Genomic DNA, 25,516 nt, shown 5'->3' with positions numbered 1-25,516 from the left:
AGTTTCTTTATTTTTGATATACCGTCTATCAAAGCAAGTGTCTAAACGGAGTACAATATAAAAAGATTGTAGAAAACAATTAAAATTGGTAAATAAAAACAATATTTTATCAAATACTAGCTGATGCCCCGGCGTTGCACGGGTATTTAATTATAACAATAACACTGTAAATGGATTCAAATAAAGATACTTTATAGTGGTGAATGAAAGTATTTTTTTACAGCTTAATAAAAAGTACAATATTCAAATTATAAAGTGAAATATTTGACAAAATGAATACAATACAACTAACGCAAAACGTGATTATAAACAACAATTTTAGTTTCACCTCCTGGAGCAAGAAATTCTTGGCTGAACCCACCCTTGAGCAAGCAAAATAGAGTTGTGGGCCGTGAGACCCCCAGAACATATCACCCCAGGTAGTGAGGGATCTGCATACCAAGTTTCGTCCAAATTGGTCACAGTGAGAATGGCAGCTTTTTACATTTTTTCCATTGACATGAATGGGTGAAATCTGATTTTCTGTTTGTAGCTCCGCCTACGTGTGCAGGGGGGCCGGGAGACCCCCAGAACATATCACCCCAGGTAGTGAGGGATCTGCATACCAAGTTTCGTTCAAATCGGTCAAGCCGTTTTTGAATTACTGTGAGAATGGCAGCTTTTTACATTTTTTCCATTGACATGAATGGGTGAAATCTGATTTTATGTTTGTAGCTCCGCCCACGTGTGCAGGTGAGCCGCGAGACCCCCAGTACATATCATCCCAGGTAGTGAGGGATCTGCATACCAAGTTTCGTCCAAATTGGTCACAGTGAGAATGGCAGCTTTTTACATTTTTTCCATTGACATGAATGGGTGAAATCTGATTTTATGTTTGTAGCTCCGCCCACGTGTGCAGGTGGGCCGCGAGACCCCCAGAACATATCATCCCAGGTAGTGAGGGATCTGCATACCATGTTTCGTTCAAATCGGTCAAGCCGTTTTTGCGTGATCGCGGCACATACACACACACATACATACACACATACATACCTCCGATTTTATATATATAGATTAAAAATACTAGATGAATTCAAATTAACGTACATTGAACAAACGGGAAATTGGGGAGGGAAAAGTTGTTTAAAATACATCGAAGTAAAATTAATTTAAAAAAAAAAAAGGAAGGTAAATGGGGAGTGGCAAAACATTAGGATGGGGATCGCTTCAGAAGAAGCGTTTAATATTCCAGGGCTTCACAGAAATTAAAGGTTTGAGAAGCGGAAGCTGGTTCTAAAGGGTAAAGGCATCTTTAAAGTGAAAAGTTTTAAGTTTGGCTTTAAATTTTTCAAGAGAGTTCTCTAATCGAACATCTAATGGGAGGGCATTAAACGATTTGTAACCTAAGAACTCGTATAGCCTTATCTCTGTATTCTACCTACATGTATTCGATGACTTTCATTGTCATTATTTCGCTGATTGTCCAGCTCTTCTTATTGTAAACTGCCTCGAACTACTATGGCTTTGGCGGTATATAAGAATAAAATTATTACTATTCCACAGAGAGGGGGCAGTGACTGAAAAAAATGAATTTGCGAGTGACTGAGAAACAATGAGGAAGACAGCAAAATCTGACTTGCATAAGAAATGATATTTTATAAGCGGTTAAGCTTCTGAGGCTGATTGCTGGGCTGTATCCTCAGCATTGTGAACTGGAATAACTAGGCATAACTGGAACAACTGGAATAACTGATTAGTCTTACCTTCCAACATCCATATGCTCTTATACAGCAAACACTGCACAGTAGGAAAAGTAGGCTGGGTAGCTATAAGCCTGTCTTGATACTGATTCATTCTCTCTCTGTCTCTGCGGTGTCGATGCCAGCACAGTGCTGATGCAACAAATTATATCCTGCATTTTATGGTGATTCTAGGGAAAGTTTTTTGGTCGCTGGGATCTCGTGATTTGAGGTTGTAGGGATGGTCTGTGGTTGAAACAGATTCACCAAAGTTAAGCAACGGCTGCGGTGGTTTTGATCATTCTTGACATGTAGTGTAAGGCAGTTAGGGCAGGGATTTGATTTTTCGTTATTCTTTTATTTATTTTCTGTTTTTTCTGCTTGCCTGTTTGCTCGTTTTGGGTCATGGTGCTAAAGTAAAGCTGCGGGGAAACTTTCCAGATGCTCTTTCCCTGACATAGCAAATGACGACAGATAAAGACCCGAATGGTCTGCCCAACCATACATGCATCATTTAATTTCAATGGTCCCTTTTCTTTGATATTTCGGGGGCCAGAGCTCTGCCCGGTAGTGTGCTTCGGTTCTATCTACTGGAGTCTCCGTCAAAGCTCACTCCAGCCCATCTTAGCCATCGAAGCCCTCCCCAACTATTTGACTTATCCAAGAGTTTTCCACCCAATTCTTGGTACATATCGCACTGGCTTCCAATCCCAGCAAGAATACCATTTAAATTCTACTGTCTACTATTCAAGACTTTATACGGAGACAGTCCAATCTACCTGAATAACCGCCTCATCCACAACAACTCAACCAGACATAGGAAAACTCACACCCCATTCTCAAACCCCCAATTAAGGAGGTCAAACAGAAACAAATTATATGATGGCCTCCTGGCCACTCAAGCAGCCAAACTAGACAACTAAATCGCCAATCTACTGACAGCATCCCCAGACTACAAAACATTTAGAAAATAAATAAAGACCATACTCTTCAAGAAATCCCTAAAAAAGATAACTAAAGCCCCCTACCCAAAACAACTAGTCATACTCCTTTCTTACTCTCTTTGAAAATGACCAGATATCTTTTTGGTAAGATCTTTTTGTAATACATCCTTGATAATTCTTTTGTAATCCGCCTTGAACCACAAGGTAATGGCGGAATAGAAATCCCTACTGTAATTCTAATTTTCTGGATATCCACAAAGTATTTTCATGCACTGCCCCCTTTGGATATAAATCTATCTCATGCATATTCATGGTATATATCCTGAAAACCAGACTGGCAGGCAGGACTGTGGAGTCGGTACATAAAACCTTTGACTCCTTTATTTATATATCTACATAGGCACTGTACTACACGCAAGGTGTAGCTTCTTGGGATTTTGGTTTAATTTATGCTTATCATTTTTGGTCTGCTATTATGGATTTGGTATTTGTGTTCTGTGTATGTGACTTGAGATATTCTGCCAGCGTGATCTTTCTATGCAGCATTTTGTAGTAATTTGGCTTGTTCAGTTGTCTCGATAGTGGAGGGAATATTTGTGAGGGGGAGGGGAGACGGGGGTTTTGTTGATCCTTGTTCTGTATTTGTGATTTATAAAATGACATTTGTATAGAATATTGTTTCTTTTTATACTTAATAAAATGATTTCAATATAAAATCATAACTATTCATGGTTTGTGCAGATAGAATCAGAGTTCACGGGACGGGGACAAACTTTGTCCCCATGTTATTTTCTAGGTGCCACTTTCATTAATGTAATTGTTATAAAATATATTACATTTTCTGATCATCAAAGAACTTGATATCAAAATTTATTCTAAAAGTAAAACATGTCCTGAAAAAAATGGGTTAATCAAAGTATTATCTGTGAAATAAGAAAAGTAGGTATTATAATTTTACAATATACTAGAAAATAAAGCACTTCATTAGGTCAGTACACACCAACGAAAACCAAAAAAACTCTGTGGAGTGACGATGTTCTTAAATGGACTTTATTTGAAAGTATCAAAGTTCCAAAGATCCACTGAAATCATCCACATAAAATAATTCCATCCACATAAAAATAAATCATCCACATAAGAGCCTTAAAGGTCCTAGTCCGCTAGAGATACAGGACCCAACACTGTCCGCGTTTCGACAAAAAGTCTTCTTCAGGGGTCTCTGGGGGTCCTATAAAGGTGAGTATGTGGGAAACAATTGTGTGGTGAGCCGGAAGTGAGACACTGCTTGTGTTTGCAACATTCTAGAGCTCAGACTGTGATGTCATAATGCCCCATTCCACCAATGCCTAAGCTCTGTCCTCATCTGCGCAAGCCTCAAACACTTCCTAAGTAGCAAAAATCAAAAGGAACTGACCTCAAAATATCCACAAAGAAGAAAATCCAGAGAAAACCAAAAAAACTCTGTGGAGTGACGATGTTCCTAAATGAACTTTATTTGAAAGTGTCAAAGTTCCAAAGGTACACTGAAATCATCCACATAAAATAATTCCATCCACATAAAAATAAATCATCCACATAAGAGCCTTAAAGGACCTAGTCCGCTAGGGATACAGGACCCAACACGGTCCACGTTTCGACAAAAAGTCTTCTTCAGGGGTCCTATAAATAATGAGGGGTACATTAAGAATGCATGTAAGTTATGAATAGTAGTGGTGATAAAATGTGAAACTGTGAATGATATCTGACATGCAAAGAGTATGAAAGATATGTGATAAAGGACACCAATGCCAGAAAAAGTATTTTAAGGCGAAAGAAAAGCCTCAGACACGGAGAGGTGTTCACACTCTCTTCCACCCAAGCATCACTGGCAAAAAACTTTCGCACATAACTTATTTCTGGCAGGTGGGAGCCTGAAAATAGTCAGAACTAACTCAGAAAAACAGGCTAGTTAGAAAAGAGCCAGGCCGACGATTGTTTCGTGGCTTTTAAGCCACTGCTTCAGGGCCGTGACACCAACACTCCAGGCTATCCTGCAATAATACAAAACTATAATCAAACCATGCTGCAGATGAAGTGGACTTTCACTTATTATAATTTTTGCATGACATATAATTTAACTGTTAGGAGTTGGTGTTAGCACAGTTTCACTGACTCTAACTCCAGTAACCCAAAAAATTGCTTCCGACTCCGATTTCACGACTCCGACTCCATAGCAGATAACATGTTTATCATCTGATGCATTCCTTGAGATCAGAAACTGCTAAGTGGCTGGATACCAGGCTGAAGTACATTAAGCCATCACAAGGGCATGAGCTTTTTCTTTTGATGCCCCAATAATGTGGAACAGTCTACCAGGTTACTTGCACCTGCGTGTGGATACGTTTTCTTTTAAGAAGCTGTTAAAGGCACTTTTTTTTTTTTTTCTAAAGTATATGCTGCAGGATGTTTGTTCCTCTTCAAGTTTAATTTTTCTTGCAGAGCATTGGCTGTAGCAGTTTTTAGGGCTCCTTTTACAAAGGCGCGCTACCGGTTTTAGCACGCGCTTAGCGTGTGCTAAAATGCCACGTGCGCTAGCCGCTACCGCCTCCTCTTGAGCAGGCGGTAGTTTTTCGGATAGCGCAAGCTAATCCGGTGTGTGCGCTGAACACGCTAGCGCACCTTTGTGAAAGGAGCCTTTAATGTTTATGTTTGTATTTTGTGTTTGTTCTATGTTTTTATGGCTGTGTTTTGTAAACTGTCTATGTTCTAAGTGGGTGATAAATTATAAAAATACCGCCCCCCCCCCTTTATGAAGCTATATTAGCTCCAATGCTCATAGGAATTCTATGAGCCTCAGAGCTAATACTGCTGCAGCTGGCGATAAAAAAGCCTAATGCAGCTTCGTAAAAGAGTGTGTGTGTGTGTGGGGGGAGGAATAAATACTACTACTACTATTAATTATTTCTGTAGTGCTACCAGATGCACACAGCACTGCACAGAGTCACAAAGAGTAAGAAAGCAGTGCCTGCTTGAAAGAGCTTACAATCTAAACAGCCAAGACAACAAACAGGATGTCATGGATACAGTTAAGGGGAACGGTTAATCAGCTGGCTGGGTTGGAGAGCAGAGGGGAGTACAGGACAATCAAGCCATTGTGACATCACTGATGAGGTTGGCTCTTATTGGTGGAATGAGGCATTATGACATCATAATCCCAGCTCTGCTTCCCAAAGACTGAAACTTTTCACACTGCTACTATGAATTATTTCTATATCACTACCAGACATACACAGCACTGTACAGAGTTACAAAGAAGAAAGTCCCTTCTCAAAAGAGCTTACAATCTAAACAGCCAAGACAGACAAACAGGATGTCATGGATACAGTTAAGGGGAACGGTTAATCAGCTTGCTTTTAGATTGCCTATGTCCTGTCTTACTTAAGTAGGAGCCTGTGTACTAATAGGGGCTCATGTATTTATTAATTTATTTCTATTTCACTTAAAACTTAAGCAGATTACAATAAAACATACATACGTAACTTACCACATCAGTATGCAGCATCAATGCCAATGCATGCACTTGTGATACGAACATAAGAATAGCCTTACTGGGTCAGACCAATTGTCCATCTTCACAGAGGCCAATCCAAGTCACAAGTACTTGGCAAAAACCCAAATAATAGCAGCATTCCATTTTACCAATCCAGGGCAAGCAGTGGCTTCCCCCATGTCTATCTCAACAGCACACTATGGACATTTACTCCAGGAACTTGTCCAAACCTTTTTTAAAACCAGCTACATTAACCGCTCTTGTCACATCCCCTGGTAACACATTCCAGAGCATAACTATTCTCTGTGAGTGAAAAAATATTTTCTCCTATTTGTTTTAAAAGTATTTCCCTGTAACTTCATCAAATGTCGCCTAGTCTTTGTAAATCTTGATGCAGTAAAAAAAAAAATCGTTCTACTCGTACCCATTCTGCACCACTCAGGATTTTGTAGACTTCAATCCTATCTCCCCTCAGCCATCTCTTTTCCAAGCTGATGAGCCCTAACCTCTTTAGTCTTTCCTCAGTACACAGACAGCCCCAGCGAGAAGGCCACGAAGCATCCTGTGAGTGCTGCTGCCCCGACGCTCCTTTGCAGCAAGGTATTTACGATCGCGGTTGGCGGGGATCGGTTGGGAGAGAAGGATGGAGGGTCAGCGGGGGTTCGGCTGCGTGGCGGGGACGGGGCGGGGGGAAGCCCAGCTGCCTACGACTAGGGCTTATTTTCAGGGGTAGGGCTTATATTAAGACCTACCCCAAAAATCATGCTAGGGCTTATTTTCAGAGTAGGTCTTATTTTCGGGGAAACACAGTAATATTGTGTGGGAAAAGTTCAGAAATAATAGCAACCAGACAAGCCCTGCTTGAGGGAGCAACTGTAGCAATGCAGCAGGACAGAGGTCAAGATGTGAACTTTACCAAACTTAAGTACCATAAGAGTTGCCATGCTGGGACAGACTGAAGCCCATCAAGCCCAGTACCCTGTTTCCAACAATGGCTAGCCCAGGTCACAAATACCTGGCAAAATCCTAAGGAGAAAAAAAAAAGATTTTATGCTGCTTATCTTAGGAATTAGCGGTGGATTTCCCCAAACCATCTTAATAATTACATTACACAGCTGGTATGCTTGTTTCCTTTTGTCTTATCTCTTTGCTTCTGTTGTTGTACTTGGAAGGAGGACCTGGGGGGGTGGAGGTTTCGGGGGGCAGGGGGGTTCCTCGAAGGGGGGGAGTGGTGTGGGGGAATTTGTAATATCAAAATTTGAGCTTATATGCATCTCGTTTTGTATATCTGCTATGTTTTCATGATGAGCTCAATAAAATATATTTAAACATAATTACATTACATTAGACATTTCTATTCCACCATTGCCTTGCGGTTCAAGGCGGATTACAAAAGAATTACAAAAAATGTATTACAAGAAGAAGATATCTGGTCATTTCTAGAGGAGATAAAAGAGTAGATGAGGTTGCCTTGGGGAATCGGGAAGGTATTGGGAAGTGGGAAGGAGCTAGCGGTATTAAGTCGTTATGGACTATTAAGAAATTATCCAAACCTTTTTTTAAACCCGCTAAGCTAACTGATTTCACCACATTCTCCAGCAACGAATTCCTGAGTTTAATTACAAGTTGTATGAAGAACTATTTTCTCCGGTTTGTTTTAAATCTACTACTTAGTAGCGTCATCGTATGCCTCCTAGTCCTAGTGTTTTTGGAAAGAGTGAACAATTCACATCTACCCTTTCCACTCAACTCAGTGTTTTATAGACCCCTGAGCCTTCTTTCTTCTCCAAGCTGAAGAGCCCTAGCCGCTTTAGCCTCTCCTCATAGGGAAATCGTCCCAAACCTTTGATCATTTTTGTTGCCCTTCGCTGTACCTTTTCTAATTCTGCTATATCGTTTTTGAGATGCTATTTTAGTCATATTCTGCAAGGGGGCATACCAGGAGCAGAGTGGGGAGGACATGGGTGTAACCTACAACATACTGTAAGTTATATATGTGCCCACACTTCCGCCAGCTCTGAGCACAAGTACTAGGTTATGCTTGTATTCTGTGATAGAACTGGGGCACCAGGTTCTCTTTTTTTTTTTTAATAAATCTTTATTAATTTTCAAATGTTAACAGTGCCATACAATGAATTTAAACATAAACACTACACAGAACACACTTTAAATAAACAAATAATTAAAAAAACAATCATTTTCTCCCCCTCCTCCCCATAATTAATAGAAGAAGAAGTACATATTTAATTTCAATAATATAGATAATTAAGTATAGCAAACAATAATACATTCCCCTCCCCCCACCCACCCTGGATGTGTAAGGAAGTCAAATAAAAGGAAAGGTACATGACAGTTCTTGTGACTCAATAAATGCAGTCAATGGGCTCCACACCATTTTGAATGCGTTACTATATCCCAAACGTTCTGCGTTCATTCTTTCATACTTGTAATTGGAACATAGGTTTGCTCACCAGAAAGTGTAATTCAGTTGATCATAACTCTTCCAGTTACGTGTAACCATCTGGTTGGCTATTCCTGTCATTATCAAGAAAAGCCGGCTTTTATGTTGATCCAAAGAAGGTTTAATATGTAATAGAGTAGGCTTCTTCTACATGTTCTTGAGATGCCCAAATGGAAGTGTCTTCATAAGTTACTAAATGATCATGTACACATGAAGTAGCAGTATATACATGTTCAAAGCCTTGAGTATTGCTGCTCTATTTTCTACAGTGGGGTTTCCTTTTTATTGCCTGCTGAAAACTCTGCTATTCACACAACATTTAAATGGCTTAACTATAGTATCAAAGAATTGATGATAATCCAGCTTTTGTTCTTTTATGCTCTCTTTCTTATGTACTCTAGTTTTAATTACATGTGAACCGAGTCGAGCTCCATTGGGAGATGACCCGATCCGATATATAAATTGAAGACTAGATTAGATTAAGAGTCTGACCATATGATAGCTACTGTAAATAAAGGTTGTTTTTTTAGGATAGCTGGAAACAGGCATTGCTGGGTCATGCAGAGGGCATTATCAAAAGAATGTCGCAGTCAAAATTGGGACGTCTGCTCATAATGTCCCTCCCCCCCCCAAAAAAAAATCTATCTAACAGCCATTCTCAAACTGGAAGGACGTTAGAATTTCCTGTTTGAAAATATGTGAAAAAGAAAGCCTTGCGCTGAAAATGTCCAAAAGGAACAGCCATTTTGCAGAAAGGAAACAGCCAAACTATGAACGCCAAAAAAAAAAGGCACAAAAAATATCTGTCTGGTATCATTTGTACAAAAATAGCCACACAGATATCTCTGCAGAGCAGAGGGGCAGCCCAGTGATCAATGCAATGGACTTTAAGAGCACCCAGGTATTAATCCCACTTTAATTCCATTATATGCCATTGTGAGTGTCCAGGAACAGATAAAAACCTACTATACCTAATGGTACACCACTACAATTGCTATCATGATTGCAAGTGTCTCATATATTCAGGTATTGTAAGTATTTCTATATTCAAGGACGGCTCACATATTTGTTCAGAAATAAAAGAGTTAAAGTGGGAGTTATATCTGGATCCCATTGTTCAAAGTCCACTGCACTGACCTTACGCTGGTTTGGTGCTCTGTTAAGAATGGCCATAATACCTGAAGCTGACACACAGCCTGGTATCCACTTTCACTTTCACTTCTTAGGACGTGGGGTTGGGGGTGGGTGGGAGGGAGGGAGTCAGTAGCCACTGAGAGATTAAGAAGGGGGCGAGAATGAAACAAAAATCCAAACAGTGAAGAAAACGAGGACCAGCCAGAGATATATTTCCTCTAGTAAATCTTTATTGATACAGATCTGTTCAATCCAACACAGTCCATGTTTCAGCCCCACGACCTACATCAGGGGATCAATTAATAAAGAGATATGTATATATAGTTGCAATGAATAGAAAATTAAAAATAGCCATATAAATGAAAGGTGATCAGAAACATCACATTTTTTATGTTACTTCAACAATGAACTATTGTGTTCTGAATGAAATATGGTTGATCACTAATTGAAAAAAACAACTAAAAACAAAATGAAGAAAATATATCACATGGTACATGCTAACAAAATACTAAAATCCTTTAAAACAAAAATGTTAATTACGATGAAAATCGAGGAAAAACAATGTAAATATAAAATAATATTAATATTATTAATAAATATTATCAAACAATGATTTTTTTAAAAAGGTGATGAGTACTGATAAAAAATGAATGAGATGATTGAAAGTGGCATTCAAAACACTACTGCAGGGGTGCCCCCACTTTTTGGGCTTGCGAGCTACTTTTAAAATGACCAAGTCAAAATGATCTACCAACAATAAAATTTTTTTTTTTTTTTTTTAATTTCTTTATTCTTTTTCAAACTTACATCAAGTGCACAAAAAGAACAACATGAAATACTATCATATAACACTTGAACATCATACATTATATTCTTAATATGTAAATTAATTAAAAACCCTCCCCCTCCCATCTTTCTATACAATCATTAAAACTATCATATTCCTTCAAAATTTCAATTTTGCTACATCTTATCTTCCCCACCCCGCTATGAATATTATCAAAGAAAAATGATGCCTATTCACTACAAAAATCAACCATCGGTCTCCATATTTTAAAATTTTTTTATAACTTCTGTATTGCAATTGCTCTTTCCATCACAAAGCACACTGTACGCAGAGAAAATGTTAATTATTATTTATATTCTGGGTTTTTTTTTTTATTTTTTTCAAAGAGGTCAAGGCAGATGACTTTAAAATATGCAATGCCATCTCAGTAACAACTATACAAAAATAGACAAATAAACTGCAATAGTGGTTTTTAGCGCAGGGAGCTGTGCTGAATGCCCCGTACTGCTCCTGACGCTCTCATAGGCTCCCTGCGCTAAAAACTGCAGTTTAGTAAAACGGGGCCATAGTGCAAAATATAGATAGCAGATATAAATTTTGATCACTAAATTTAAAATAAAATCATTTTTCCTACCTTTGCTCTCTGGTGATTTCATGACTCTCTGGTTGCACTTCCTTCTTCTGACTGTAAATCCAATATTTATTTCTTCCTTTCTTTCTGCCTCCTGTATGCTTCCTCTCCTCCAGACCTCATTCCATTCCTCAACCAACATCCTCTCTCTGTGCCTCCATGAGTCCAACTTTTTCCTTTCTCTCTCCCTGCCCCGTCCCCTTTCTTTCTTTCTTTCTTTCTTTCTCTCTCTCTCCCTGCCCCCCTTCTTTCTTTCTGTCTTTCTTTCTCTCTCCCTGCCTCCCCAAGCCACCACCGCCAATTTCTTCCTGCTTCCCTAACACCAGGCCCGGTGCAGTAATTAAAGCTGCAGCCTCAGCACCCTGAGGTTGTGGGTTCAAACCCACGCTGTTCCTTGTGACCCTAGGCAATCACTTAATCCCCCCATTGCCCCATGTACATTAGATAGATTGTGAGCCCACTGGGACAGACAGGGAAAAATGCTTGAATACCTGAATAAAATCATGTAAACCATTCTGAGCTCCCCTGGGAGAACGGTATAGAAAATTGAATAAATAAATAAATAAAATTTAGTGCTCCAGACCGTGGTAGAAACCTCTACTGTGGCTTAGTAAAAGAGGGCCATAATGAGGAAGTTCATACTGTATATGTAGACGGTTTCCTTTTTTTTTAAAAAAAGAATGGTTTGCTTGTATGCTGTGTCCCGCTTTTGAAATCATGATGCCACTGTTATAAACTACATAGTAACATAGTAGATGACGGCAGATAAAGACCCGAATGGTCCATCTAGTCTGCCCAACCTGATTCAATCTAAAAATTTGTTGGTTTTTTTTTTTTCTTTTTAGCTATTTCTGGGCAAGAATCCAAAGCTCTGTCCGGTACTGTTCTTAGGTTCCAATTAGTTGACAAGCTTTTTTTTTATACTTCCAAATTGAACACCTTTACACACAAATTATTTTTATTGATTCATTTTTTTAAATATTTCTTACGTCATGCATGACATAAGAACATAAGAATTTGCCTCCGCTGGGTCAGACCAGAGGTCCATCGTGCCCAGCAGTCCGCACCCGTGGCGGCCCATCAGGTCCATGACCTGTCATGTTATCTTGATTTAGCCCTATAGCCCCCTTGTTTTTATCTATACTCTTTCCATACTCTTATCTACCCTTATCTGTATCCCTCAATCCCCCTATCCTTCAGGAATCCATCCAATCCCTCTTTGAATCCCCGTAGCGTACTCTGCCCGACCACTTCCTCCGGGAGCGCGTTCCATGTGTCCACAACCCTCTGTGTGAAGAAGAACCTCCTGGCATTTGTTCTAAACTTCTCCCCTGAAAGGCACCTGAGAGGGACCCAAGAAGACATGGGTCTGGCCCCCTCCTTCCTCCCTTCTTAATTATTACATAGCATTTATACAGCTAGGAGGGAATGATACTTGAAATGCACTTTTGACCATTTAAACTCTCCAGGCCCACTTTTGGATCTGCCTTTTCAGATTTTTACAGCAACTGACCCAAAACACACTCCGACACATGATACAACAGGTAACATCCCTGCATATTCATTGGGGAAATCCTGAAAACCCGACTGGATTGCGGCCCTCAAGGAGGCACGAAGGCTAGCACTACTCTTGGTTTCATTGATGAGTGATGTAGAGCGCTGATAGCTGAAACTAGTGTTGAGGCCAAGCCGCAACATTTGTCTCGTCAGATAGCAGAGCTACAGTAATCTTATCTTAAAGACGTGTTATATCTTTCTTCATGAGGGATCTTCAAAAAGGGTTTTGCACTTTTCAACACTGTTTATTAACCCCCTCTTTTACTACGGCGCTAGCTGATTTAGTACATGCTAACGATTAGCGCGCGCTAAATCCTAATGCGCCCATTATAGTCTATGGACGCGTTAGCATTTAGTGCGTGCTAAATCGGTTAGCGTGTCTTAAAGGACCCCTAAATGTGTCATAATCCAAGAAAAAGGACCGTCTTAGAAATTGAGTTATTGACCCCCTGTTCGGTTACAAAAATTGGATAGCTCTAAGTCTAATAAATGTTGGCACTGTCATCTCGAAGCAGGGACTTTAGATCTTTTATTAGTCTATTGTCCATTTATTATGACTTTTTGGAAATCAATTTGGGGCCAAATTAATTGTTTATTAGAAAACCCAGTGGCATTGTCAAATGATACTGTATTATTTGGTATGTCAATGAGAGCAAAGAGTCAGATATCATCAAATAATAACTCATAATGACTGGGGTTGCCATTCAACAAATTACTTATAACTGGAAGAACTGGAGTAGACTAAATTATAATTTTTGGTGGAATTCATTATGTCATATGTATAAAATGGAAAGAGTAATAGCAACACAGCGAGGATATATTAGGAAATTTCAAGATGTGTGGGAGCCATTAACAAAATTTTGTAATGATTAGATGTTACTTTTCCCTTAATTCTTAAAGTTCATTTTTCAGGGAGGGGGGATTTTAAGTATAACATCTTATATGAAGTAATTACTTATTATGAAGGGGAGGGAAGGGAGGGATTTAAGATTTTATGATTGGTATTATTGCTGAATATTAAGTGATATTCTCAATGTGCAAATATTTTTATGTATTATCACACTTATTGTACGTATAAAAATGAATAAAGATTTACAAAAGAAATTGAGTTATTCATACCATACCACATTGTTTGGTATACCCCGCAAATGGGAATCAGCTGGCTAAGTAATCAAGAAGATGCTGATTCAAATGCAACAGACTACATCTTTCTATAATTTCATTTGTCAGAGATATGCTGTTTCAATTAACAAAAATGTTTTAATTATAAATAGAATCCGACCGCCATTGCTGTGAGGGAGGTAATGGTGCTGGGGCCACTTGATAAAAGTGATGGGTAGCATGATCAGATTTTACATAATCCCTGGAATAAGTTTACACAGGAAATCCAAAACAACAGCCCTTAACTTTCAAAAAGGACACTATGGGGGTCTTTTACTAAGGCGCGCTAGCCAATTTAAAATGCGTCCATAGAATACAATGGGTGCGTTAGCGTTCGGCGCATGTTAAAACAGATAGCGCGCCTTAGTAAAAGGACACCTATGATAACTTGTGGAGAACGGTAAAAAAGAAACTTAGGGGCAAAGCCTATAAGAAGCGGCCAACAGTTAGGCGCTGATATTAGCACCGTTCAGCGCGATTCAAGTACAATTGGGTGCTGTTTAGTGAATGGCGCTGAGCGGCGACTATTTTGGAGGCGCCCAATAAATAGGCCAGCTCTAGGCGCAACAAAAATGTAGGCGATTCTGTAACAAGGCCCCTAACATAAAGCCACGCCCACGCCTAACATGCATAGCGCCTATTTTTTTGAAGGCCGCCTAAATTTTTAGAGACGCCTTGTTGTAGAATCGCTCTTTGTTGATAGGCGCCTAAGTTTCAATTAGTGCTGTTTAAAAAGTTTAATTGGGCTTGTTGTTCAATTTAGATAAGCGCCTAACATTATGCGCTGGTTACAGAATTTGGGCCTTTAAGGTCAAAAATATACATCAGGCGTGGATGTTATTTAAAAATAATCACAAACTTGCTCCACTCGTAAGGCTGAGAGTATTAACTCAACGGAAGAAAAAGCCTTAGGTTTGTTCCGGCAGGCACGTGCCTCGGGCCCGAAAACATCAGGGGGGCCCACCGGCATTAGGGGAAGGCAAACAGGCCGTCCAGGCATCTCTTCCCCTTCCAGGGCCAGCGTTAGGGGGCAGCAAACAAGGCAGGGGGCCCCCGACTGTGTGGTGAGGTGATGTAAGCTTCCCGCCCTTTGACTCCCTCGCTGCCCTCTCTCCCGCCGCAGCCTGTAAGCAAATTGAACCCATGCCGCAGGGCCTGCTCTAATACTGTGCATGTCTACTTCCCTTCTCCTCCCTCGCCCTCATGACGTAACTTCCTGTTTCAGAGGGGCATGGTGGAGTGGAGCGTGGGGGGGAGGCCCAGTGGACTTGTGCGCCTAGGGGCCCTCAACGAATGAATCCTGCCCTGCTGGTTGGTCCTCTTTTCTTCACTCTTCAGGTTTTAAAAAAAAAAAAAAATTGAAACTGGGCCTCTGCTAATATATCACATCAACACCCTCCAACACAAGAAAGATTCTGTAGAAACTTTTCACTTGTGCCCCGGAAAGTAATTGAGTTATCGTGAGCTCCAGAGCGGTATGACAGCCATCCATAGGGTTGACCCCTGCTTCCTCATGACCTTGCCGTAGTTTTAGGCACCTGCCGTTCTATCTTGTCTAAAGGTCATGGCTAAATTGAATAAAAGGAAAAGCCCTGTGTTCATGTTGATGCACAAAAGGCAAGTATTGACTTTCCCTAATCCAGTTTGCAGACGGGGGTGAAAGAATTAAATTAGATATATAAGCACAGAAACTGAGAGCCTTTGAAAACAAAGATAAGGAGAGTCTGCATTTCCCTTTTCCTGGGAGCTGGGCGCTGAAGAACTTGCAGGTGTGCCATTTGATCCATGGCTTGAATCGATCACAGCTCTGCCAATGCATATTTAATTAGCGCAGGGACCCTGGATGCATTACGGCCATCATCCCCATATTGAATGGACTGTCAGGTTTACTGAATACTTCTCCCCTCCCACCCCCCAACCACCACCACCTCCCCGGCCTGCTGTGTTGTTTGGGGAGCTTCTGTATTTTGTCTGAGCAGCTAAAAGTTTCTTTGTTTTTAGCTGCTGGTGCATGGCAGCGCCACCAAGGAGAATGCAGACACGTCCATGCTGAAGTGTTTATTTTGTCTAGGACGAAAGGCTGCACCAATTCGATTCCCTGGGGTAATAGATTATCACTTCCCTTGAAAGTGAAGTTGAAGGGGGGCGGGGGGTGGGGGTAAAGATTCCCAAACACTTCCATTGTGTTTACTTTCAGAAGACTCAAATACTGCAAGCACAAAGCAGTATTGTAGGCTTTGATAAGGCTGCCATGAATGAGCGTCTGAGTTCTGTCCAAAGTGAGCCTCTGCCGAAAAGAGAGAAATAATAATAATGACAGCAATCATCATAAAGCGCTCACGCAAACCTCTGAGCAGGAATAAGAAACTGTAAAAGATTTTTTAAACCAGCGTTTTAAAGGTTCGCTGGGCTTGCAGTGTCGCATGTTCAAAAATAGATCCCCAAATTCTAGGTCATGAAATCTATTGGTGAACCAGCCCGAGATTAAAAAAAAAAAAAAAAAAAAAAAAATCTTTTAAACTAAGGGCCACTTTTATCAAGCAGTGGTAGAGCGTTTTCATGCAGGCCGGTGAGGTAAATGTTCCGACAGACGCTCATAGGAACTGAATGAGCATCAGAGCATTTATCTTGCTGGCCCGCAATAAAAGGCTCAACCACTGCTTGATAAAAGGAGCCCTAATGTCCAGAATTCAACCTCCATGCTTAATAATAATAATAATAATAATAACTTTATTCTTATATACCGCCAACAATCTTGCGACTTCTAGGCGGTTTACAATAAAGAGAAGTGGTTTACAATATAGAGAAACTGTAGATACAATAAAGAGAAACTGTACATACAGCGAATTAAAGGGTATAGCATTGTACATCTGGTAATTCCAAGGGCTGAGGCCATACAGCAGTTCAAAATAGACCTTGGTTTTCAGGACACTTGGAGTTTATGCACAGAATGGTTTACATGAATTTATTCAGGTACTCAAGCATTTTTCCCTATCTGTCCCAGTGGGCTCATAATCTATCTGGGGCAATGGGGGGGTTAAGTGACTTGCCCAGGGTCACAAGGAGCAGTGTGGGTTTGAACCCACAACCTCAGGGTGCTGAGGCTGTAGCTTTAACCACTGCACCACTCTAGAAATCAAAATGTAGTAAAAGTGAGCCAGGTATAGGACAATCAAGCCGTTGTGACATCACTGATGAGGTTGGCTCTTAGATATTGGTGGAATGAGGCATTGTGATGTCATAATACCAGCTCTGGTGATCAGAGGCTGAAGCTTTTCACTCTATTTATTTATTCAGTTTTCTAATTCATTCTCCTAGGGGAGATCAGAAGAGTTTACATGAATGTATTCAGGTACTTAACCATTTTCCCCTGTCCGTCCTGGTGAGCTCACAATCTAACTAATATACCCTCGGCAATGGGGGGATTAAGTAACTTGCCCAAGGTCACAAGGCGCAGTGTGGGTTTGAACTCGCAACCGCAGGGTGCTGAGGCTGTAGCTTTAACCACTGCACTACATGCTATGCCTTGCCAAAATAGTGAGGGCAATTCCAGAAAAGGGTCTTTGCCAGGTGTCACATAATGTCATTTCCTTTGAAAAATTTTATCTTGAAATTGTAGGTTTTTTTAATATCTAAAGCTTTCTTGACTGCCAAACGAACCTCTGTCACTATTTCTGCAGTCCAAGCTGAGCTTATAGTGGGGCTCTGTGGAGACGTTTTGTCCGCCATCTTTATCTCTGCTCAAGATACCTGTCGATGTTTGCACTATGAATTGGATGACTCTACCTTGAGTTATTTTGAAAATGGAAACGTATAGAATAGGATCATTTACGCATTGCACACAAGCATTTACACCCAGTTTCTTGTTTATACCTTATCCAGTGTTAAGCGTGAGATCCAGGCTAAGCTAAGTACAGTAAAACCTTGGATTGTGAGTAAGTTGGTGTGCGAGCGCGTTTTGCAAGATGAGCAAAACGTTTTATTAAATTTTAACTTGATAAACGGGCGTTGTCATGCAATACGAGTACATACAGTATACATGCATGACAACTAAGCCGATGGTTCTTCTCTCTCTGACGCAGCGGACTGTTATAAACAATTACGGTCTTGCAATACGACTACGTATATGCGCGTCACATCATCACAACTGAGCTGATGGTTCTTCTCTCTCTGACACTGCGAGGTTTTGCAATACAAGTACGCACTCTGTACACGCGTGACAAGTACCATATATTCGAATATAAATCGATCCGAATATAAGTCGAGATCCCCATTTCCCCCCAAAAGGAGGAAAATGGTTCACTCGAATATAAGTCGGGTGGCTTAATATTCAAGTGTCCTGCCCTGTCAGGCACTACACCCAGCACCCTTCCTTCCTCCCCTGCCCTGTCAGGCTCTGCACTCAATCCCCTTCCCTCCATCCCTCCTATGTCATGCACTTCACCCAGCCCCATTCCCTCCATCCCTCCCCTGTCAGGCTCTGCCCTGTCACCCTTCCTTCCTCCCCTCCCCTGTCAGGTACTGCACCCAGCACCCTTCCTTCCGTCCCTCTCCTGTCAGGTTCTGCACCCAGCACCCTTCCTTCCTTCCTCCCTCCCCTCCCCTGTCAGGCTCTGTGCCAGCACCTTTCCTTCCTTCTCCTGTCAGACTCTGCACTCTTCCTCCCTGGCTCTGCCCTCTGTCACCCCCCTCCCTGCCCTATCTGTAATAGTGATCGAAACGCATGCGCAGAATATACTTGCTGGTTCTCGATGAAATGTACTCCTGCACTGGTTCTTCGCGCTTTACTTTGTAGTTAGTGGGTGTGGTTTATTTGCGCATGTCATTGGGAAGGGGAGGGGTGGATGCTGTCTACCAGTGCTGGCCCTTATAGTTGGTAATTTTTAAAAAGGAAAGATTTGTGACTGCCGCCGCACCAGAACTTCAACACGCTTTAAACCCGCGCTGTAAACACACGCGGTCGCAATGCGCATGATACAGACTATAACAAGTTGTTTTATAGTTCTTTTTAATAGTTGTTTTATGTGGGATTGTAACCTCGATACTGATATTTCAGGGCAGAAGAGTCAGCAAGGGTAGTGAGCGACTGGTCCTCAGCATAGAAACATAGAATATGACGGCAGAAAAGGGCCTTCGGCCCAACAAGTCTGCCCACTCAAATAACCCTCCCCTCTAAGTTCTTCTTTGAAGTGAGTCCACATGTTGATCCCATTTGATCTTAAAGTCAATCACATTACTGGCCTCAACTACCTGAAGTGGAAGATCATTCCAACGGTCAACCTTTCGGTGAAGAAGTACTTCCTAGTGTCACTATGGAATTTCCCCCCCCTGATTTTTAGCGGATGCAGTCGCTCTTTTCGGACTGGCAAACCCGATCGGTATTTCTTCTTCTGCTTTGTGATTCGATCGCTGCCTACTTTTGCATGGCATTTCCCCTCATTAGCAGGCTCGGATCGGAGAGGGGGTGAGTGCTCGGAAAAGCACTTCGGACAGCAGTTTTGTGAATCGGGTCGGGGAACACGAACGATCGCAAAACCAGTCAAACCGGTTTAGCGATGATTGTTACAGGATCGGTGAGTTTAGTGAATCGGGGCCACAGAGTCCGCTCTAGCACCCTCAATGAGTGCCAGCTGTGGTACTCAAGATGACATTTCTCCAGTATTCTACAGGATGTGCATTTTTTTTGTTTGTTTCTTGCTAGTTTGTGCTATAATGAAGTAATACACGCTGAAATGTATTTATTAACCACCTTTTTTCATGAAGAGATCCACCCAAAGTAGTTTAAGATGCATTGAATGCCTAGTAATCAGGTAGTCTTAAGTGTTAACCCTATCTGTCCTGGCAAGCTCACAATCTAACTGAGGTGCCTGGAGCAATGGAGGGTTGTGACTTGCCCAGAGTCACAAGGAGCAGGCTGGAACTGAACCCACAACCTCTAACCACTAGGCTACACCTCTAATTCCAAAAGAAATAACATGGAAGGCAATGATATGCTGTCCCTTGCACCTCCTGGATTTATAGAGCTCTGTATTTATTTGTGTGACTTTTTGGACTAGAGGTCAGTGGTTGTTTGGTGCCCTGCAGCCCCCTTACTCCCACAAAGCAGCAGAAGGGCAGCTGCTCTCCCTCTTGCATGAGCTTTGTGACACGGCCCTTCTGATCCTGCACCACTATCACGTCAAGACGTGCTTAAGTGGAAGAAGCCAATTGTGAGCTTTTCAGGCTTAAAGGTGCTGGAAATAGCTTTGTCACAAGTTAATGGGAGTTTCTTCTTGGTCATAGGCTCTGTCCACGTAGCTCTGTTGTAGCTTGCCCTCGATTTTCAACTAGGATTTGCTTCTGTTGAAACCGCCAAGGGGCTTTTAATACATTTAAAGCACTTTTTTTTTCTTTCTCAAGGGAACAGATATTTCCTATCAGTCCTTCCTTTCCCTCCAGAATACCTTGGTTGTCACTTGTTATAAAAATAGATTACTTCTGGGTTGCTCCGTGTTCTCCCCACCCCCCCTCAAAGACCTATATTGTACAGCCTCCAGGTTCTTCCCATTTCATAACATGCTGGTACTTATTATTTGAATAATACCATCAAGACATAGGAAACTGTGCAAAAAATCACATCATTATATAGCCTTTGACCTTAAGAGTGTACAGTCGAAATTTGCTCACATCTGATCATGTTACAGCTTTTGGGGAAGTCATGTTTCCTTTCAAGCACCTGTCAGTCTTAGCAGCATCCCTTCGGACCCACCCTCTTAAAGGCATGGGAGAATCACCACCGGCTTGCCCTTGTGCATTTAAGAGGATGGGTCCAATGAGATATGACTGCTTAGGCCAGGGGTGTCAAAGTCCCTCCTGGGGGGGGCCACAATCCAGTCGGATTTTCAGGATTTCCCCAATGAATATGCATGAGATCTATTTGCATGCACTGCTTTCATGGTATGCTAATAGATCTCATGCATATTCATTGGGGAAATCCTGAAAACCCAACTGGATTGCGGCCCTTGAGGAGGGACTTTGACACCCCTGGCTTAGGCTAAGTGGCAATGAAAAGAGGGCTAGGAGGAGGTCTTCCTTTTGCAGTCGTGCATTCTGGGGCTACTCTCTTCCTACCCACACCCCACGTGGCCTCAGAACATTGAGAGGGTAAATCTAGCCCTGACTGGAAGCAGGGCCCATTCTATTCTCTATATGTGCAGTGTATCATATGGGATCCTGTAGCTCTCCCAGAACGCTTGCCCTCTAGTTGCACACACGGGCTTTTGAGAAGACCTGGTGCCTCTGATCCACCTTCCATAGCAGACCCTGTAATTTTGGGCTGTATTTTATGTTTTTCAGATTCAAGTCAATCTGAAAGTCCCAGCCAGGCAAATGAAGCTGATATTAAGGACCAGCCAGAAAATGGTAAGTTCTGACCTGCCATGCACCTGACACGTGTTACATGCAGATAGGCCTACTGTTGCCAACCAGCTAGTGTTCAGTCATCCTGACTGGCTTTCCTAAACAGAGGCCAGCAGCCGATAGGATCCGAAAACGGGCAAGTGTAAGGGCTGATTTTCTGTTGACCATCGGCTTCTAGAATAGAACAGATTCCCCGTTTCTCCTGCCCCATAGACCTCTTCCTTTTCAAAGAGTCTGCTCAGAGCCGAGCCCAGTCACAGTGGCTACAGCAGCATCAGCTAGAGCAGTGTTTCTCAACTCAGTGCTGGAGTATCCCCTTACCAGTCAGTTTTTCAGGATATCCACAATGAATATGCATAAACTTGATTTGCATACACTGCCTCCGTTATATGCAAATTTCTTTCGTGCATATTCATTGTAGATATTCCAAAAACCTGACTAGCAAGGGGGTACTCCAGGACCAAATTGAGAAACACTGAGCTAGAGAATGACACTGGGAAAAACTTGTCCCTGTCCCCATCCCGTCCCTGCAAGGTCTGTTCCTGCGGCTGCCCCATTCTTGCAAGCTCTGTCCTCATCTGCACAAGCCTCGAACACTTTAAAATCATAAATGTTCGAGGCTTGTGCAGATAAGGACAGAGCTTGCGGAAATGGGGCAGTCACAGGAACCGACCTTGCAGGGACGGGATGGAAATGGAGATGGATCCCGTGGGGGGCGGGGACAAATTTGTCCGTGTACCATTCTCTACGTTTGGAATTCAATCAGGGCTGGGGGGCAGAGTTTGCATGTGCTCCTCTCCCAAGCCCTGCTTCCTGGAAGGAGAAGCGTGAGGACTGCAGGGCTTGGGAGAAGAACACACACAGATTCTGGCCTTGGCTCCACCTGCCTTCCTAAACATGATGTCAGTAGCAGGGACAGTCTGTGGGGGCTAAGAATAGGAGCAGCAGTTCAGTATTAGTAAAAGTTGGAATAGTCCAAAGCAGCAACTAACCAAGAGCAGCGGTAATACACGGAGGACCAAATATTCAAAGGATTTATGCTGTTAAATTTGAGTTACTGCATGCTCCAAACTTGGCCTCTTTGAAAATTTACTGAGTGCATACTCAAAGTTGCACTAAACTGTGGGTGGCAACAGATGGCAGACCTAAAGTAAAGTTAGGCTCCTAAGTATGGTTGAAAATTGGGCACAAATTTAGGAGTTCAGCTTTTTATGAATATCGGGCTCTGAGAGGACGGTGTTGATGATGGGAAGGGAGTTGGGTTTATGAGTGGTAGGGCCAAGATTGGGAAGAGAGAGTGATAGATGGCTGGATAGAGAGGAGAGAGACGGTAGACACTGTGGATCAAGCTGTGGAGGAGTGACACTGGAGGGTTAGGTTGAGGGGAAATAGATTAATGTGCCCAGACGAGTGTGAAAGAGGACATCTTGTGGTAATGGGCCAAGGAAAGAATTAGGGCAGCGGTTGGGAGAGGGGAGGATGAGGGAGAGGAGAGCTGGTGGGAACCAGCTTGGGGAGAGACTGGCTGAGACAGGCACAGGGAGGAGTGGAGGCTGTCCGAGTTGAGGTGAAGAGAAAGAGACCGCTGGAGATAAGCTTGAGAAGGAAAAAGAGGCAACAAATTTGAAAGGGCATGAAAGATTAGTAAAGCCAAGCTTTACATATTCAGCAAGTGCTCTGTTTGGATTACTAGATTTCTTGTTGAACAAAAGAGGACATGTGGCCCTATTCTGCCCTCAGCCCCGCCCTGTTCTGCCCTGCCCTGCCCTGTTCCATTCCCACACAAACCTCATCTCTTCTTCCTTGAGTCTGGGCTGCGTCTGCAGGACCTCCAAGCATGTGCAGAGACTGCATGATAATGTCATCTCATCATGTCCATGCATTCTTGGAGGTAGTGGCATACCAAGGGGGGGTGGGGGCGGTCCGACCCAGGTGCAGACCATAAGGAGGTGCTCCCAGGGTCAGCATTGGCATCATGGTCCGGGAACTTCCCCTTCTGGCAGAGGCAGCCTCAGCCTTTGCAACTCACTGCTCTACCGGTGTTGGGCCTTCCTTTCGGCTAGGTCCTGCCTTCACGGAAGCAGGAAGTAGGCGGAACCCAGCAGAGAGGAAGGCCTGATGCTGGCAGAGCAGCGAATTGTGAAGGCTGCTGTCAGTGAGAGAAAGAGAGGTGCCCATCGGGGGTGGGGGGTGTAGAGAAATGTTACACCATGCACCCAATTGGAGGGAGGGGTAAAAAAGAATGAAAGGGAGAGGAGAGCATGATGCCAGATCATGAGGAACGGAGGGAGGAAAAGAAAAGAGAGGAAATGCCATAGCATGTAGGGGGAGGGAGAGGGAAAGATGGAAGGGTAGGAGAAGAGAGAGATGTCCAAGCATGATGAAAGGGAAGGAGACAGATGCTAGACCATTGGGAAGGGAGAGAAAGGAAGGGAAGAAGATGCCAGATCATGAAGGGAGAGGGAGAGATGGAAGGAAAAGGAGAGAGATCCCAAGGTATGGGGGAAGGGAAGCAGATATCAGACCATGGGGAGAGTTGGGGTGGGAAGGAGGGAAAGAAAGGAGAATAGAGAGATGCCAGAGCATGGGGGAGGGAGTGGAGACAGAAAGAGAAAAATGGAAGGGACAGAGAAAGCGGGTGGATGCTGGATGGGATGGAGAGTGAAGAGAAGATGAGGAAAACAGAAATCAGACAAAAGGTATAAAAAGATTTTTTTTATTGTTGCTTTAGAACTGTAGCTTTATTGATAAACATTTATAAATAGAAAATTAAAATAAGGCAATGTAATCTTTTTATTGGAATAATTTTAATACATTATTTACAAATTTTTGGAGACCAAAATCCCCTTCCTCAGGCAGTGGCATACCAAGGAAAGGGAGAGGGTTTACAAAAAATATTTTTTTTTTATATGGGGGAAGGTGTTAAGAAATGATCAGCTCTGGGTATCACATACCCTAGGTATGCCATTGCTCGGAGGCCCTCGAAATGTAGCCCCAAACTCGGGGCCTTCTAAAACAAACTGGCGGGTTTTGGAAATCCATCCGGACAGTCCTCTTAAAAGAGGACATGTCTGGGTTTTCCCAGACATCTGGTAATCCTACCTATGTGTGTGTGAGGGACGGGGGGCGGGGGACATGAGGAATGGATGAGGTATATGGGGAGCTCTGGGGAATGTGTTAAATTGGGATGGGATGGGGATGGAATTTGATTTATTGCCTTTATGTGGTTACGATTAAAGTGATTTCATATTATTATACAAATATTTATTTTGGGGAGGAAGTGTGGGATGCTTAACTGGAATAAACAATATAAATATATATAAATACAGTCAACATTAAGCCATTTTGGTCAATATTTTTAAACGTTGCCTATAGTGGTCAAAAATATCTGGATATTCAGTGCCATTGTCTGGTTAGTGGCACAGCTGAAATCCGGATAAGAGAATCTGCACAATTTATCTGGATAGTGGTAATATTCAGTCTGTTATGAAGATAACTTATCTGGTATCTAGGTCCTAAGTTATCTGGCTAGCAGACTGAATTGCCACTATCCCAATAAATTCTGGCTCCACCCTGGCACTATCCACATTGGAGGTAATTCTCAACAGGTTGCCTGAAGTTAAGCATCAGGATGATCCGCTCTAAGCATGAATTTTGTATCACAATTACTTATTAATTTACCGTATTTTTATTACTCGCTATCCAGTGTACTAGGCAGCTTACAAATCAAAACATATACAATAAGAGCAAATAAAATAACATAATATTAAGCAAAACTTAAAACAAAATAATTTGTCAGCATATTTTTCATAGTCAAGAGGTAAAGGTTCATTTAATCAGATCCATAGCCCTGTTCAAGCGCTTCTCAAACAAGTAAAGATTCTGTCATGTTCTCAATTCTGATGGTATCAATTCCCTGCATCCTAAACATATTCCCTCTTTTACTAAGGTGCACTATGCTTTTTAGCATGCGCTAAACGCTAACTTGTGCATGTTATCTTATGGACGCGTTAGCGCACGTGTTGATTTAACACACGCTAAATGCGCACTAAAACGCTTAGCACACCTTAGTAAAAGAGGGCCATAGACTTCCTATGCTCCTTTATCCTCTCCTTTACAAAGCCGCCCTAACGTTTTTCGTGCCAGCCACAGCGGTAAGAACTCCCCCCCCTCCTTCCCCCTCCCCCCCCCCCCCC

The 25,516-nt window shown here is 42.2% G+C and overlaps 1 protein-coding gene across 2 annotated transcripts in view; it reads left to right on the top strand.

The window, feature by feature from the left end:
* The window catches only part of NFIA (nuclear factor I A), a 661,499-nt gene that overhangs the window by 343,582 nt on the left and 292,401 nt on the right, over positions 1 to 25,516 (top strand). For both annotated transcript variants that reach the window (XM_033917100.1, XM_033917101.1), the window contains exon 3: positions 21,258 to 21,323. In XM_033917100.1, coding sequence (XP_033772991.1) covers positions 21,258 to 21,323 — 66 coding nt within the window. The remainder of the gene's footprint in view (positions 1 to 21,257; positions 21,324 to 25,516) is intronic.

The sequence above is a fragment of the Geotrypetes seraphini genome, chromosome 12 (genome assembly GCF_902459505.1).
Source record: "Geotrypetes seraphini chromosome 12, aGeoSer1.1, whole genome shotgun sequence".
In the NCBI taxonomy this organism is placed as follows: domain Eukaryota; kingdom Metazoa; phylum Chordata; class Amphibia; order Gymnophiona; family Dermophiidae; genus Geotrypetes; species Geotrypetes seraphini.
The sequence above is the reverse complement of the archived record's forward strand: the minus strand, read 5'-3'. Positions and strand labels throughout refer to the sequence as shown.